The 15,782-nt window shown below is 55.8% G+C and overlaps 1 protein-coding gene across 1 annotated transcript in view; it reads right to left on the bottom strand.

Moving 5' to 3' along the window:
- Positions 1–3,158: 3,158 nt before the first annotated feature.
- Positions 3,159–15,782, bottom strand: part of PNPLA6 (patatin like phospholipase domain containing 6) — a 24,901-nt gene continuing 12,277 nt past the window's right edge. The window contains exons 15-33 of the mRNA XM_007953699.1: positions 15,283–15,488; positions 14,601–14,732; positions 14,396–14,519; positions 14,005–14,118; positions 13,712–13,787; positions 10,868–11,008; positions 10,569–10,632; positions 10,155–10,323; positions 9,816–9,998; positions 9,488–9,606; positions 9,169–9,325; positions 8,720–8,836; positions 8,563–8,632; positions 8,001–8,117; positions 5,771–6,072; positions 4,657–4,773; positions 4,138–4,234; positions 3,935–4,044; positions 3,159–3,233 (exon numbers count right to left, since the gene is read on the bottom strand). Of these exons, the coding sequence (XP_007951890.1) occupies positions 3,159–3,233; positions 3,935–4,044; positions 4,138–4,234; positions 4,657–4,773; positions 5,771–6,072; positions 8,001–8,117; positions 8,563–8,632; positions 8,720–8,836; positions 9,169–9,325; positions 9,488–9,606; positions 9,816–9,998; positions 10,155–10,323; positions 10,569–10,632; positions 10,868–11,008; positions 13,712–13,787; positions 14,005–14,118; positions 14,396–14,519; positions 14,601–14,732; positions 15,283–15,488 (2,490 nt within the window). The remainder of the gene's footprint in view (positions 3,234–3,934; positions 4,045–4,137; positions 4,235–4,656; positions 4,774–5,770; positions 6,073–8,000; positions 8,118–8,562; positions 8,633–8,719; positions 8,837–9,168; positions 9,326–9,487; positions 9,607–9,815; positions 9,999–10,154; positions 10,324–10,568; positions 10,633–10,867; positions 11,009–13,711; positions 13,788–14,004; positions 14,119–14,395; positions 14,520–14,600; positions 14,733–15,282; positions 15,489–15,782) is intronic.

Raw genomic sequence — 15,782 nt, 5'->3', positions numbered from 1 at the left:
GAGCATCAGGACTTCAATAATGGCCAACTAATCATTTTAGTAGAGAGTCCCTGAGTGGTGCACATGGTTAAGGGCTGGGCTGCTAACTGAAAGGCTGGTGGTTGGAATCCACCCAGATGCACCTTAGAAGAAAGGCCTGGAGAACTGCTCCTGAAAAATCCCACGGAGGACAGTTCTACTCTGAAACACATGGGGCTGGCACAAGGTGGGATGAACTAGATAGTAATGGTTTTTGTTTAACTGTCTTAGTGAAAACTGTAGGTGACGCAGTGGGTAAGTGCTCAGCTGTTAAATGAAAGATTGGTGGTTTGAACCTACCAGCTGCTCCACAGGAGAAAGATGTGACAGTCTGCTTCCCTAAAGATTACAGCCTTAGAAAGGGTCTGAGACATGGGACAGTTCTACTATGTCCTATCTGATAGCTATGAGTTGGAACTGACTCATCAGCAATGGGTTATAAACCCTTTCGTGACCTGTGGGACATATAGTGCCCTCCTACATTTTCCAACTTGGGAGTTTAGTGGGAAACTGCTATTTCCACTTTTAGTGTGTGCTGCCATCTAGTGAAGGCCTGTATAACTGCATGGATCTGAAGAAATGGGCCTCATTCCACCAACCCTGGGAGCAGAGACTCCTTGGGACATATATGTCCCACTAATTGTATCAAAATCTGTATTATCTCAAAAGAACTCTTTTTCCCCATTTCACTAAAAATGCCTTCTATTACTCAAAATACATAGTTTAGCAAAAAGCTCAAAGCAGAAAATCATTCATTCTTAAAAGGGTTTAAAACCATAATTCACTGAGGCTCTCCTATAGGCTCCAAGTCTCTGGGTGCTACAGACTTTCTACATGGGCCCAATGTCATCCCAGAGGCCCTTCTGAGATGGAGGCAGGAGAGTCAGAGTCTGAGAAGGAGATGTGAGGACAGAAGCAGAGATCAGAGCGATGTGAGCCCACGAGCCAAGGAGTGTGGACGGCCCCTAGGAGCTCTCCTGGAACCTCCAGAGGGAATTGGCCCTGCTGACCCCTTGATTTTAGCCCAGTGGGACCCACTTCCTGCTTCTGACCTCCAGAGCTGTGAGACAATGTATTTGTGTTGTATTATGCCACCAAGTTTGTGGTCATGTGACAGCATCAGCAAACTCAGGCAGAAGCTGAAGGTCGGAAAAGCCAGGCTGCTTGCTTGTGAACACATGAGGAACTGGAGGAACTGGAGTCCCACCCAGATCAGGACTCCATCCCCAACCCAACTGCCTCATCACCCATGAAACAGAACTTTTCCCGGGAACTCCGGGATGCCCAAGTCCATGTCCAGCTTACCCTCCAAGAGCAATGGTGATCTAACAGCTGCCATCAAGTCAACCTCCAACTCGGGGTGAAGCTCAAGGGCGGCACACCACCGCCTGCCCTCACACCACCCTCTGACTGCCGGCATGTTTGGGTCCACTGCTGTGGCTGGTGTGCCAACCCATCTCACTGAGGGTCTCCTTGGCCCTCTGCTGCACGAAATACGCTGTCCTCCTCCAGCGACTATCAGCTTGTTTGGTGAAGCAGAGGGCCAGCAAGGGTTAGGAAGACCCTTGGTGAGATGGGCACGCGTATCAGCTACCGCACGGAATTGAACGTGCTGGCAACCGCGAGGACGACACAGGACCAGGCACCGTTTTGTTCTGTACATTAGGTTGATAGGAGGCAGTCAACTCAGAGGCCGCTCTCTCTCAATCTACTGCTCACCTATCTCTCTACCCACCTACCTACCTAAGGAGCTCTAGTGGTGCAGTGCCCAAGTCATTGGACTGCTAGCCAGAAGGGTGGCAGTTCAAACCCACCAGCTACTCTGCAGAAGGAAGATGGAGCAATGTGCTTCCATAAAGATTTATCTCCTCGAAGACACAATGGGGGCTGCTATGAATTAGAATCAATTCAATGGCAGTGTTTTTTTTTTTTTTTTAATCTATCCATCCATCCATCCATCCTTCCTTCTATCCCTCTATCCATCCATTAATCAGTCATCTCTTCCTGGCTTCTAATCTCCAGCTTTAACCCCTCCGATCCATGCCCTTCCTAAAATACAAATCTCACTCTTCTCTCATCTGTTTAAAAACCTTCCATGGCTCCCCATTGCCCTAAGATAAAGTTCTGTGAACAAGACTACTCTCTCTCTGTCCCTACTCTGGGTCCAGCACGTGGTGGGGGCAGTGAAGGCCCTGCCAGGCATGCAGCACACAGCAGGGACACTGTCTGTGGCCTTCAAAGGACTGGAGTCCAGTCATGGTAACATCTGATGAAGCAGTTCCTACCATTCTCATTTGACAGGGCAGGCATCTGATGTCAGCAGTTAAATAACTTGCCTGAGGCCACCCAGGAAGAGGCATCTTTCCTATCAAGTTTGACACCAGACAACCAGGCCCAGAGCCCAAACTTTTAGCCAACAGTGAGCAAGAGCCCCTGGGGACAGATCTCAGTGCATGGTGGAGGGGGGTCATTCTGTGCGACCTTTCACTGAACTCACAGTAGGGGCAGTGCTGAGAACCCTTGAGGGTGAAGTCCTTGAACCCTGTGTGTGTGTGTGTGAGTGTGTAGGGGAGGTGGCTGTCCTTCAGGAACCAGCTACAGCTGAGCACACAGTGGGCACACACAGGGAACACAGAGCTCCTACCCAGTGGTGCAGGCTCATGGCAGAGGCTGGGGATCGAGGAGGAGAAATGCAGAGTGTGTCAGAGCAGGTGCCCAGAGGGTGTGTGAAGATCCAACTATGTTCCCAGGGGAGCAATGCCTTCAGAGGCCCTGGGGTCTGAAGCCAGCAGCCAGAGGCTGACCACACAGTAGGAATGGTGGTCAAGAGCTACGTGGGATCCAGCTGGGCACACAGTGGGTCCCTGCCCTAGCCATGCTGAGGATGGAAGGTGGGGGACTAAGGGGACCCCCACACCTGAAAATGACAGCAGGCTGCTTCCAAGAGACAAAGGTTTATTGGGAGTGGTTAGTCAAGGGGTCCTCAGTGCAGTACTGCCCCTCCCCTCAGGAGCAGGTCAGTCCAGTGTGTGGCCCAGGGGACCGAGGGGGGTCACAGGCATAGCAGCAGGCTGAGTGAGAGGGCGCTACCCGACAGGGCCCAACCCTAGTCCAGCCCCAGGGGGCCCTTCACAAGGTCCTCAGGCGTCCACAGTGGAGCTGGGAGGGTCCTGGGGCAGAGCACGCCGATGCCGGAGAAGCGACTTCTCCTCTTCCTGCCGGGACAGGTGGACCCCCACAAGGGTGTCACACAGCAGAGGGCACATCCAATACATGGGCCACCCAGCATGTGACCATGATACACACCACTTAACGTCGTCACCCAGCACACACCACCCAACACACACGTCAGCTAGCCTGTGACCCTAGTACATACCACTCAACACCCATGCTATGCAGCACATGACACTGATACATGTCACTCAGCACATGTCACATGTCAGCCATGTCATCCCAACATATATCACCCAACACACAGGACACCCAACACATCACCTTGATAGACCCCACTCAACACCATGTCACTCCAACATGTGCCACCCAACACATGTGCCATGCAGCATGCGATTGATACATGCCACTCAACATATAATTGTCACCTCAAAGTGCACCACTCAGCACGCATGTCACCTAATGTGATACTAATACATGCCAATCAACATGTTACCCGTGTTTCCCCCAACATGTACCGCCCAACCTGTGTATGCCATCCAGCCTGTGGCAACCAAAACTCATGTCTCTCAACATATTCCACCCAAATTCACCTCATCCACGGGAGCCCTGAGGCCAGCAGCCATGGCAGGGTTCCCACCACCCAAGATCACACACACACCACCCAACACACACTCATAGTCCTGCCTCGCCCTCCACACAGGGGACTGGCTGGACCTGGAAGGGGCTGGCCAGCGGCTCTCACCATCTCGGAGGCCGTGCTGGGGCTTGCGCCTTCGGGGGAGCCCCCTTCATCCCGCGAGCAGTCAGGACCTGCATCCTCCTCGTATTCGGTCAGGCAATCTGACTCCTCCCCTGGAATCAGGGAGTGGGCATGGTGAGAGGCCATCAGCCACAGCCCCCTGCCTCCAGGCCCAGCCACACCCTGGGGCCCCCGCAACCTCTCACCATCAGCACAGCCATCAGAAACATAGCTTGTGGGGGGTTCGATCCGGGACACGATCTCGGCCAGGTCAGTGAACCCAGAGCTGGGGAAGGCAAGAACCTGGGGGGGCATCAATGAGGTTTTCGCAGGGGAGCTCCGAGGAGAGCTTGGGGATGTTTGGGGTTTGGGGGGAGCAGTCCAGGGAGTGGTGCAAGCAGATGAGCACTCAACTACTAGCTGAAAACTGGGCAATTCAAACCCACCCAGAGGCACCTCAGAAGAAAGGCCTGGCAACCTGCTTCTGAAAAATCCACACTGCACACCTCACGGAGCCCAGTCCTACTCTGACACACAGGGGTGTGCTGTGAGCTGCAATCAATTTGCTGACAACAGTTTAGTTGTTTGCTTTAGTGGCTTATTGTCTTGAGATTCAGAGGAACATCTCAAGAGTTCAGAGGGTTCCTGGAGGTGTCTCAGGGGACCAGAGGGGCTTGGGGATCTCTGGAGTCAGAGCGGACCCACGGGGAGCATCCCAGGCTTACATCTGCGCGGCGGCTCTCATTGAGGTCTGCAGACCGCCGGTCCGTGAGCATCTTCTCAATGATGTTGCCGCGGCTCCAGGCCCCAAACACAGCCTTCCCATACTGGTAGCCCACATCCTGCAGGGGGTACGGGGCACGGCTAAGCCTGCAACCTCCCTGAGCCTCTCTGCCTTGTCCTCTCTGCTCGGCCCCACTCTGAGTCCCCCCTCCCTCCCCCTGCTTTCTCTGGGCGAGCTGGTGCTTGAAACGAAACCTATTTCAGAGTCAGATGGTAAATAGCACGCTTGCCAACATCACCCCCTTCCTGTGCCAATCAGTCTCTCCATGTTCTTCCCACTCAGCCCATGCAGTGTGCTGGGGGCTCCTACTAGGTGACTGCAGATGGTAGAGTGCAAGAAAGCCTATGTCAAGATCTGGAAACATGCAGTACCTCCGCTGGCCAGCTGTCAGTTGCTGGCAACCCTGACTCACAGCGACCCCACGTGTGTCAGGGTAGAACTGTGCTCCATGGGGTTTTCAATGGCTGATTTGTCGGAAGGAGGTGTCTCCGGGTGGACTTGAACCTCCACCTTTTGGTTTAGCAGCTGAGCATGTTACCATCTCCCACTAGGGACTCCAGGACTTCTATGGACACAGCCACATTCCATTCCCAGAGCAGGTATCACTAATCAGTCATGGCCTGCTTTCCCAATGAGCTCAGAAATGACATTAGACAGTTCCACCCAAGGCTCTGGGCAGCATCTGCCAATCAATTTCCAAAACCAACGGCTACATTTCAGGGTCAATGGCACACAGTACATGCGTTACTATGCTCCTATGCCAAACCTGCAGACATCACGAATTGATCTCTGCTGTCACTCTCACCAACCCAGAAATGGTATCAGAAATCTCTACACTATGCTCAGGCAGCACAGCTCGGCAACAGGAGACTTAGTTTATACACAGCACACGTACAGCCACAGCCCTGCCACACTCACTGCAGACATCACTGTTCTGTTTCTCATTGATCCCTACAACAGCCCTAAAATCCTTCCCCGCCATGTTGCTCTGGGCTTTAAGTGGGAAAGCTTTGCCTGACCGTGACACCAGTACCATGTCATGCCCACTCGCTCACATAGATCTGGTCGAACTTCCCAAAGTCCATGGTCTTGAAGCAGTCGATGGGCGGGCGCAGGTACTCGCAATAGGAGCTGGACTTGACGACCTCCAGCTGTCGCACGCAGGACACGTAGGCCAAGCGGGACTGGATCTCAGCCATGTCTGGGACCTTGACCTTGTCTGCCCAGGGGTTCAGCCGCTTCCACAGCAGCCACCAGCCAGAAAGGCTGTCCCCGTAGGTGCTGAGGTCCGTCTCATCCTGGCTGCCCACGTCGATGGCGATGACTGTCTTGGCGCCCATGCTGCGGGCGATGTCCGCTGTGGGGCCAAGGAGTAAGCAGGCTGTTTCCACCAGGGCCCAAGGAGGGAAGTTCAACCCCATCCCACAGTCATCATGCAAATGGTCACACAAAGGAACATGCAGATAACATGCTGTCATGCAAATGGCATGGGAAAAGATGCAAATGTCGTCAAGGAGAGGGTCAGACAGTGAGCTTTCTGGGTGGGATATAGGGGCAGAGGGGTGGGGGAGATGGGGCAGATCACTGGGGGGAGGGAGACATGTGGGGACTAAGATGTGGAAGGACAGAGAGAGGGAGACAAAGCGAAGCAACACGGGGGACCAGAGAGACAGAGTCAGACATGCAGGGAGATCCAAACACAAAGCCAGAGGCATAGAGAGGGAGCGCTGGGAGCAGAGACACCAGGAGGCAGAGCCGGGGGAGAGACACAGGGAGATGGATGGAGACAGAGAACTGGGGGAGAAAGAGATGGCAGGGGCCAGAGAAGGGAGGAGACAGAATGCAAGTGGTGGGGGGGGGGCTTGAGAGCTGACACAAGAGACAGCTGGCACAGACAGGGAGGCAGAGGTGGGGGAAGGCCCGGGGAAGAGGTGGTACAGCTGGAGGCCCGTGGGCCCCAGTGAAGGTCCCTCAGTGAGTCTCGGAGACCTGGGCCAAGTCCTGTCACCTGGCCCAGCCCATGAAGATGCTCCAGTCTCTGTCAGCCTTTGCCACTGCATCCCGTGTGAGTGTGCCTATGTTTCGGATATGCTTGCCCATGTCTACGTGTCTGTGTGCACCTGCATACCTCCCTCCCCCATGGGTAGCTCCTGTCCAAGTCCACATTCCAGGCTGTGTCTGTGAAAATGAGTGTTCTGGGTGTACCTGATGTCTGTATACGCACCTTGGCCTGTCTGTATGCATTTCAGCCCACCTGTACTTAGATCAACATCTGTATGCGCTTTTCCTGAGCATCCAGGTGTACCCATCTTCCTGTGGCTTTGCACACACCTACACTTGTATAGTGTACTCAGTGTGACTGTGTCAATGTACACATTTATACTGAGTGCCTATGGCAGGAGTCAGCAAACTTCTTCTGCCAAAGGCCAGAGATTAAACATCATTGGCTTCGTGGGCCACGTGGGCTCTCTCTCAACTCTTCAGCTCTACTGCTGTGACACAGAAGAGTCCATAAGTGAATGGGCGTAACTGTGTCCCAATAAAACTTTATTTACAAAAACCAGGAGGAAACTGAATATGGTCTACAGGGTGTACTTTGCCAATTTCTGACCTGAGGGAATGTGAGTGTGTGTGTGCAGCTAATACACATGTCTATTTGTGCACGCCTGCTTCTTGGTGGGTGATATTTTAACTTTACCCCTGGCCCTAATGTGCATAGCTCCTCAGGTCTCACCAGCGCACGTAAAGTCAGCACATGTCCCATCCCATCTGCATGTATACACATGTGCACATTTGAGGGAGCATGTGGGTAAGTGTGGAGGTACCTGATGAATGTGTGGACATATGGCTGGCTCATCAGTGCATGTGTTCCTCTGTGCATGTGTGTCTGTGTGTGCAGAGGTACATGGACCCACCTACATGCATCCCAGAGAATGTGTGCATGACCAGGCGTGTACCTGGTGTGCACACATAAACGTGTCTGCTCTATCTGCGTATGTTTGGCTATGTCAGCATGCATCTCTGTGCACCCGTTAGTGTCTGAAATAGCACACATGCAGATAGATGGGTGTGTTTTTTAACTGCACACATTCCTGACTGGGGGCACATCTGCATGTCTGCTTAACCACACAAGCGTGGATGTTGGGGGGGTGTCTGTGGGGTTGCCCTTGCACGTGACAGCCTGCTTGCATGTGCGCCATCCCATCTGTCCATGTGCCCACCCGTGCATGTGCTCATGTCTGCACGCCTGTGCAGCTGTATGTCTATGTGCAGATAGCCACTTGCCTGGCAGGTTGTTGATGTAGCCGCCGTCCATGAGCAGGTGCCCGTCCTTCGGGTCGCACAGCGGGGGCAGGTAGCCCGAGAGCGTCATGCTGGCGCGCACATATCGCCAAAGTGAGCCTGCCCAGTGGGACACACAGACACAGACACGCACAGCCACACTCAGCCACGCTCAGAGGCCCGGCCAGCCCAGTGGGCTCGCTGACCTGGCACGTTGTTAACGTAGCACCCGTCCACCAGCAGGTGCCCGTCCTTGGGGTCGCAGAGTGGGGGCAGGTAGGGGCAGTAGGAGGCGCTGGCCCGGACGTAGCGCCACACGCAGCCTGCGGGGACGGTGTGAGTGGGTGAGGTGCCTGCCTCGTCCCCTCACTCCCCCTCCCAAGGACAGACATACCTGGGGCTTCTGGGGCATTAGTGGGTGGTAGTTAGTGATCAGCAGTCACGCCAGGGTGGACGGTCACTTGTGTTAACAACGTTCCAGGTGCTCAGCTGCCCTCCCTGCTGTCCCCCTCCCATACTCTGCAAGGCCACAGCAGCCATCCGGGGCTGGAAGGAGGGCACCCACCATCTTTGTGCACACGCATGGCCGAGGCAGTGATGTCTGTCGTCACGTTGAAATATGGCAGCCACAGGTCCTACAGGGACAGGAACAAAATGGGGTAGCTGGGCCTGAGGGAGGAGTGGAGACTAGAGCTGGGGGGTAGGGAAGGACAGGCAAGCACCTCGATCTGCTTATCCTGGAAGACACGGTGGATGCTGCGGTTGAAGGCTGACCCCGTGAACATGGAGGTGACAGGGTACGTGAGGTCCAGCACAGGCTCCAGCACTGAAGTCATGCTCTAGAGATAAAGGAGATGGCTGCGGTTAAACAGGACCCACACAGGGCCATCCGTGTGAGGTGAGCGAGAGCCCGTACAAAATAAAGAGGTGGCTACTTAGAGTCAAACAGGAGTCACCCAGAGCCACTAACAAGGTTGTCACTAAGAGATCCAATCGCTGTATGAAAGCTGGTGAGAAGGATCAGAAAGGTCATGGATGTCTATCATGGGATGCACATGCAGAACAAGCAGCTGGGCAGAGCTCACGGTTAAGTCAGGAAGGGTCACAGAGGGCCAGAACGCAGGGCCACTTAGGGCGGAGTCCCAGGATTCCCCACCTTGCGCACACATACCTTGGCCCACTCCCGAGCCCGCTGCTTGGTGCGGCTGGCACTGCGCTCCTCTGCGTACAAGGCCCCGATGAAGGAGCCGATGGATGTGCCTCCCACCAGGTCCACCGGGACGCCTGCCTCCTCTAACGCCTTCAGCACCCCGATGTGTGAGCAGCCCCTGAGGGGGACGTGCCCCAGTGACTCACCTGGCCAGCCCCAAGAAGCGCCCCTTCACCCACCTCCCCGACTGCCAGAGGAACAAGCTGCCAGCCCGGCCCCTGGGTGGGGGGGGGGGCTCTCTCAGGGCCCCACCTCCCATCCCTCTGGCCCCGCCCCTCACCTGGCCCCACCTCCGCCCAGCACCAGGGCGATGGTGTTTCCTGTGAGCACCCGTGCCAGGCGGGAGAAGTCACTGTGGCGGTCTGCGCGCCGAGAGAACACCTTCTCATAGAGCTCGTGCTGGGACAGAGTGGGGACCGCCACACAGGAAAATATGGGCGTGGAGGAATTCAGCCACATCCAGACCGCCTCGTGGCCCGTTCCCCCCAGACCCTCCCCACCAGCGCTGGTCTCTAAGCCACGCCCCCATCAGACGCTCTGGCTTTAGCCCCACCCACAGTGGGCACGCCCCGGAAGCACAGAGGCCCCCTCCACATCACGCCCCTCACCAGCTTGGCGGGGCTGCGGCGAGAAAAGAGGCGGCGTGGGCAGCGCAGGTGCAGGTGCCCTGAGCACCAGCTCCGCATGTTGAGCCACTCGACAGTCCGCATGGGACCCGGGCCCTCTTCCCGGTGGAGGAGGACGAGCTGCTTGAGGGCACGCACGGCCGTGTTCTCCAGCATCTGCTCCAGCTGCAGGAGGGGGGGCAGAGGTTACCAGCCATGCTCCTGGCCTAGCTCGGGCCCTGGTAGTCTAGCACTACAGCGAGGGTACACTTAGCTGGGCACAGGCACGGGAGGGCAGGGAGCAGAATCCTGGAGTGGGTCCCTGTACAGGGCTTTCCAGACCTGGCCGAGAGTAGGCTCCTGGTCACCCAGCCCCACGATGAGGATGCAGTCAGCCTGGCGTAGGCAGCGCACTGTCCAGGGCGTCAGCGACGCGTCCGTCTGGTAGAGCACGATGCGGTGTGCGTCCTCCTGCTGGGCCAGCCACCCAGACAACCGGAACTCCTGGATGCTAGGGGCCAGGGGGAGCATCACCTGGGGCTCGGCTGGGTCGCTGTTTGCCCAGAGGCCATGGCACACCATTGCTGGGGGGCCTGACACATGGAGGCCCCCACAAAGAATGTCTGTGCCCAGTGGATGGATGGGCAGGCTGCAACCTTCTTGAGTCACTGCCCAGAACTTGAACCCGGATCAGAAAGAATCCTAGGTTCCCAGCCTTCCTCATCCTCCCACTACTTTTGTTCCCGAAATACACACCTATCCAGTGCAGAGGCCCCCAGGCGGGCCCGGATGATGTCACTGTTGAGGAGGAGTGTGGGGCCTGGGGGTAGGCGAAGAATTGGGTTAGAAGTCAAGGCCAAAGAGCTGAAGGCCTCTCCCAGAAAAGAATGCCTCACTTCATGGTGGGGCACCCTGCTCCACCCCAGCACTGACCAGTGACCCACTCAGGAACCTCCACTCACTGATTATAGTTACATAGACCCTTTCCCCACTGACCAACGCCCAGCCCCTATGAACGGTGCTCCGCCCTCACCCACACCCCTTTCCCCACTGACCAATGGCTTGCAGGGCATGCTGTAGCTCCAGCGTGAAGGCCACCATTGGTACCTCAGCACACACGGGTAGGACTGCCACAGTGGCCAGGTTGCTGGCTGGGTTGGTGAGCTCCGAGTGCGGGGGGACACCCAGCCCCGAGCCTGATAAGAGACCCCACTGGATGAGTTATGCTGTGGGGCGTGTCCTGAGAGGTGGACCCTCCTCCTCAGAAACCCCTTGTTCCCCAGACCTCGGATTCCTGCTACCACAGGTTTCACGCCACCATGATGAGGGCCATCGCCTCAGACCTGCACCCTCTCCCACTGTCCTCTCTCTTGATAACACCTGGCCACCCAACCTTTTGCTTTGGTGCTATGTGCTCTGAGCCATTTCCCAGTGATAATTTTCCCAGCAACATTATGACCATTCAGATTCTTCACTGCACCCACCGCGTCCTAGCCTTGGCTTTTTTGTTCAGTGAAGCAGTTAGAGCACAGAACTAACCCACTGCCGTGGAGTCCATTCTGACTTATAGCAGCTCCTACAGGACAGAATAGAATTCCCCGAGAGGGTCTCCAACCTGTCAATCTACACGGAAAAAGCTCCAAAACCAAACTCACTGCTGTGGAGTCTGGCCTCCTAGCGACCCATCTTTAGGTTTCCGAGGCGGTTACTCTACAGAAGTAGATTGTCCTGCCCCATAGGGTTTCCAAGGCTGCTAATCTTTAGGGAAGCAAAGCCCAAACCAAAACCACTGCTGCAGAGTCGGTTCTGACTGACAGCGCCCCTAGAGGACAGAGTGGAATTTCCCCGTAGGATTTCCAAGACTGTCAATCTTTAAGGAAGCTGACTGCCACATCTTTTTCTTTTTCATAGCAATTAGTGGGTTTGAACTGCCAACCTTTCAGTTAGCAGCCAAGTACTTAACCAACACACCACCAAGGCTTCTCAAGCACTAAATTAGGCAGGATATATCTTTCATCTGCCTATTGCTTCTCATCTCTGCCAATGCCCTAAACCAAGCATCAACCCCATTTCCTCACTGTTCTCCCCTCCCTGCACAGAGCAGTCCAAAAGCACTTTTTAAAACGCCCTGTTTAATCTCCAGATCAGAAAGCTGATTAGCGGTTACCAGGGGCTGGAGGAGAGAGGAACAGGGAGGTGCTGCTAAGGCAGAAAGCTTCCTTCTGGGGTGAGGGCAGCATTCTGAACTAGGTAGTGATGACAGTGGCACAACACTGTGGCTGTACTTAATGCCACCAGATTATATACTTTAAAAAATTGTTAAAATGGTAAATTTTATGGGATGTGTATTTTGTCACTGACCAGGGGAAAATGAACAAACCAACCAACCCACCCAGCTTAAACCCTTCAACTGTTTCCCAAACCACTGAATAAATTCAAACGCCTTCCATGGCCCCTATGTGACCTGCCTGCTTGCGGCCTCCCTCCCCCTCCCAGTAACTCAACACCGCCAGCCCTGGGTGCCTTTGTTTCTCCTCTGTGTCTGGCCACATCTCATTCATCAAGTCTCAGCTCATTGTCCTCATGAAAGCCTCCCTCTCTCCACAAGTCACACTCCAGCAAGGCCTTCTTTTGTGTCCTTCCCAGAAGGCATTAGCATCTGACCTTGCACTGTCCTACATGTTTTTCACATTTTGCCTGCCAGGATGTAAACCCCTCTGGAGCTTGTCAGTCTCATTCCATCCTACCCTGTGCCCAGCTCAGAGCAAGTGCTCACTGGAAACTTGCTTTTCTGTCGACAGTCACCAGAGAGGCCCTCAGGGGTCTAAGAGCTTTCTGCCTCTGGCCCCCATGGCTGCAGGAGCCCTGGACACCCAGTGTGAGTGTGTGGCCATTTGTGTTCATGACTTGAGACTGGGGGAAAGAAACAGCTGTCGGGGAAGGATCTTGAGGGTGTGTGTGCAGAGAATGGGCTTGGCTGTAACTCACCACTGACCCCAACCCTACCACAGGAGATTCTAGGGAAGAAAGAAGCATACATAACACAGGGGTTACTGGGCTGGTCCAGAGTCAGGCCACCATAGACTAGAACTGATCAGAAAGAAGCCTTTGGTTCCCTCTAGGCCACAGGGCCACATTTACCCCTTCTCAAAGCTCATTCTTCCTAGTTGACCCTGGGCCACGGTTCCCACACTTCCCAGCAACTGCAGAGGGAGCCAAACCTCCCAGCAGGCACTGGGCTCTGGACTCCGGGCGCCCAGCACATCTGCAATTTCAGAACCCATTTCTCCACATGCCCTGAACCCCATGGACTCCATTTCCCAGTATACTCTGGTCCAGGATCCCCTTTCCCTGTGTGTCCAGGACGTAGGCTCCAACCCCTAGCAGACCAATGCCAGAACCAACGCTGCGGCCTACGGCCATGCCCCACACCACCACTGATCCTGTTGTGTCATCCAGCTCATTTCCACTCATAGTGATCCCATGTAACACACCAGAAGGCTCCACAGGGTTTTCCAAGCTGTAATCTGTATGCAAGCAGACCAGAGGTCTTTCTCCCACGGAGGGAGCTGCCAGGAGGGATCAAACCCCAACCTTTAGGTCAGTAGCCCAGTTTTAGCACTGCACCACTAGGGCTTATGATTGATCCTCCAGACTCCTTAACAAGCATGAGTTTTGGGCCCCATTTCCCAGCATGCCCATGGGCCTGAACTCCATCCCCCAACATGCAATGGAACTTGCATCCCACCTCTGGCCCAGACCCCGCTCACAGTGGAGTTTATACGCTAGACTCGTTTCCCATCATGCCCTGGGTTTAGGAGTCCCCCTCCCAGAATGATCCAGCCTTCTGACTACATCCCCCAGCATACCCGGGGCCGGGAAGGCCGGACCGCTCTCACCTGGGAAGGGTCCCTGCAGCTGCTGCAAATTCCCGAGAATTTTCTGGCTCAGCAAATGGATGAGGCGGGTCACGACCTGGGGGCGTTGGAGGCAGAAGTTGCGACTATACATGTCCTGCTTTTTCCCCTTCAACCTGGTACTTGGATCCCGCCCCTACTCGTAGGCCACGCCCCCCAGGGCTCCAAACCACCCTAAATCTCTCCAAGTGAGTGGATCCTACTGGCATTCTGGAGGCCCCGCCCCTACCAGATGCCCTGCCCACCACAGGAGTCCCGCCCACTCCAAACCGCACCTGTGGGTACCGCCGCTTGATGTGACCTAAGGTGCCCTCGGGGAGCTTAGCCAACTCCGTGTCGCGCACCGCGTGCACCGTCGTTGCGCGTGGCTGCCGTGTCAGCGCCTCCACCTATGAGGCCGCAGATATGACTAGAGCTGCTTGGGGCGGGAGGCCCGAAGAGAGCCGGGGGAACCAGAGTCCCTGAGATGGGGGTGCAGGGAGTAAGGCCTTGCCGCCCATTAGGGCTGCGGGGATTAGAGTACAGGGACCCAGGATTGGAAGATGGGGAGGTCTAGGGGCAGAGTCTGAGACCAGATTCAGCTCTCCAGGAGGGCGCTCCCTCCTCTAGTGGAAAGGAGCGAATAGACTGGGTGAGGTCAGAGGTCAGTGGGCGGGCCGCGCTCACCACGCCTATGAGGTCTCCGCGGCCATACTCGCCCACCAGCTCCTTCTTGCCGTTCCCGCGCTGAATGACGCTGCGCAGCCGCCCGTTGAGCACGATGTAGGTGCAATCGGAGCGGTCACCCTGCCTGGGGGAAGGGGGAGGGGGAGGTCAGACCGACTCAGGCCGAGGCCTGCGCCAGCTGAAAGCAAGGTGGGGCGGGCTGCACCTGTACAGCGCGCGCCCCGCCTCCACCGAGGTCCAGTCGATGGCGAAGTCCATCTGGCGCACGAAGGGCGACATCCTCGCGGCCACTGTATGTGCAGCGCTCAGCACCACACTGGGCTGCGCACGCATGATCCTGCGGGGGAGGGAAGAGGTGCTTGAGCTGGTGGCATCTTGGAATAGACAGGTGGGTGTCCGGTGGGCAGGTGATGGCCTGGAGATGGGACAAAACCCAACTCACTGCCATCGAGTCCGTTTTGACTCATACTGCCCCTAGAGGACAGAGTAGAACTGCCCCCATAGAGTTTCCAACGCTGTCGATTTTGTGCAAACAAAACCCAATCCAAACCCACTGCCTCGGATCGACTCCCACTCACAGCGCCGCTGAGAACAGAGCAGAACTGCCCATTGCAAAGCTGTCAGTCTTTACAGGTGCAGACAGCCTCATCTCCCCCTACCAAGCAGCAGCCGGTGGGTTCCAGACGCCAACATTTTGGTCAGCAGCCAAATGCTTTAACCATTGTGCTGTAAAAACTCCTTAGAGGTGGAAGAGGGCTAAAAACTGCCCTAGAAGAGCACAGGGTTGGCCAGACCCAGAGCTACCTCTGCCCCTCCAGGAATGAGGCCAAGGGCTGGGATCACGGCATCTCCCTCACCCCCCATCCCAACCACAGGCCCAGTCGTACTCATAAAAGTCAGACTTGGAGATGCGCAGGAAGGTGCAGTCGCGCTGGGCACGCAGCGTGAAGATGAGGGGCTCGCCTGTGAGCACCGCCAACTGCCCCACCAACTCCCCGGGCTGGGCCACGAACAGACACACATCCTCTGCTTTGTCAATCATCCGCTGGTAGACATGCAGGCAGCCCCAGAGCACGAAGTGCAGGCTCACGTCCTGTGGCGGCAGGGATGGGAGCTGGGCACACAGCAGGGGGCAGCACCCCCTGCAGCCAAACCCAAGCCACTGTGCACCACAGGGAAGGTAAAAGGATGAAGAAAGGTCGAGAGAGGGGCGGAGGCTTTGGTTATCCCTGAGCAGAGCAGCACATGAATATAGGACTATTCACATCTGCAATCATTGGGTGGTACAAATGGTTAACTCACTCAGCTGCTAACCAGAAGTCTGGAGGGTCCAGTCCACCCAGGGTGGCCTTGGAAGAAAGGCCTGGCAACCTACTTTCAAAAATTC

The sequence above is a fragment of the Orycteropus afer genome, unplaced genomic scaffold (assembly GCF_000298275.1).
Source record: "Orycteropus afer afer isolate SDZICR_OR568_19922 unplaced genomic scaffold, OryAfe1.0 scaffold00405, whole genome shotgun sequence".
Taxonomy (NCBI): domain Eukaryota; kingdom Metazoa; phylum Chordata; class Mammalia; order Tubulidentata; family Orycteropodidae; genus Orycteropus; species Orycteropus afer.
Note: the sequence above shows the minus strand (reverse complement) of the source record. Positions and strands in the feature narration are given on the sequence as shown.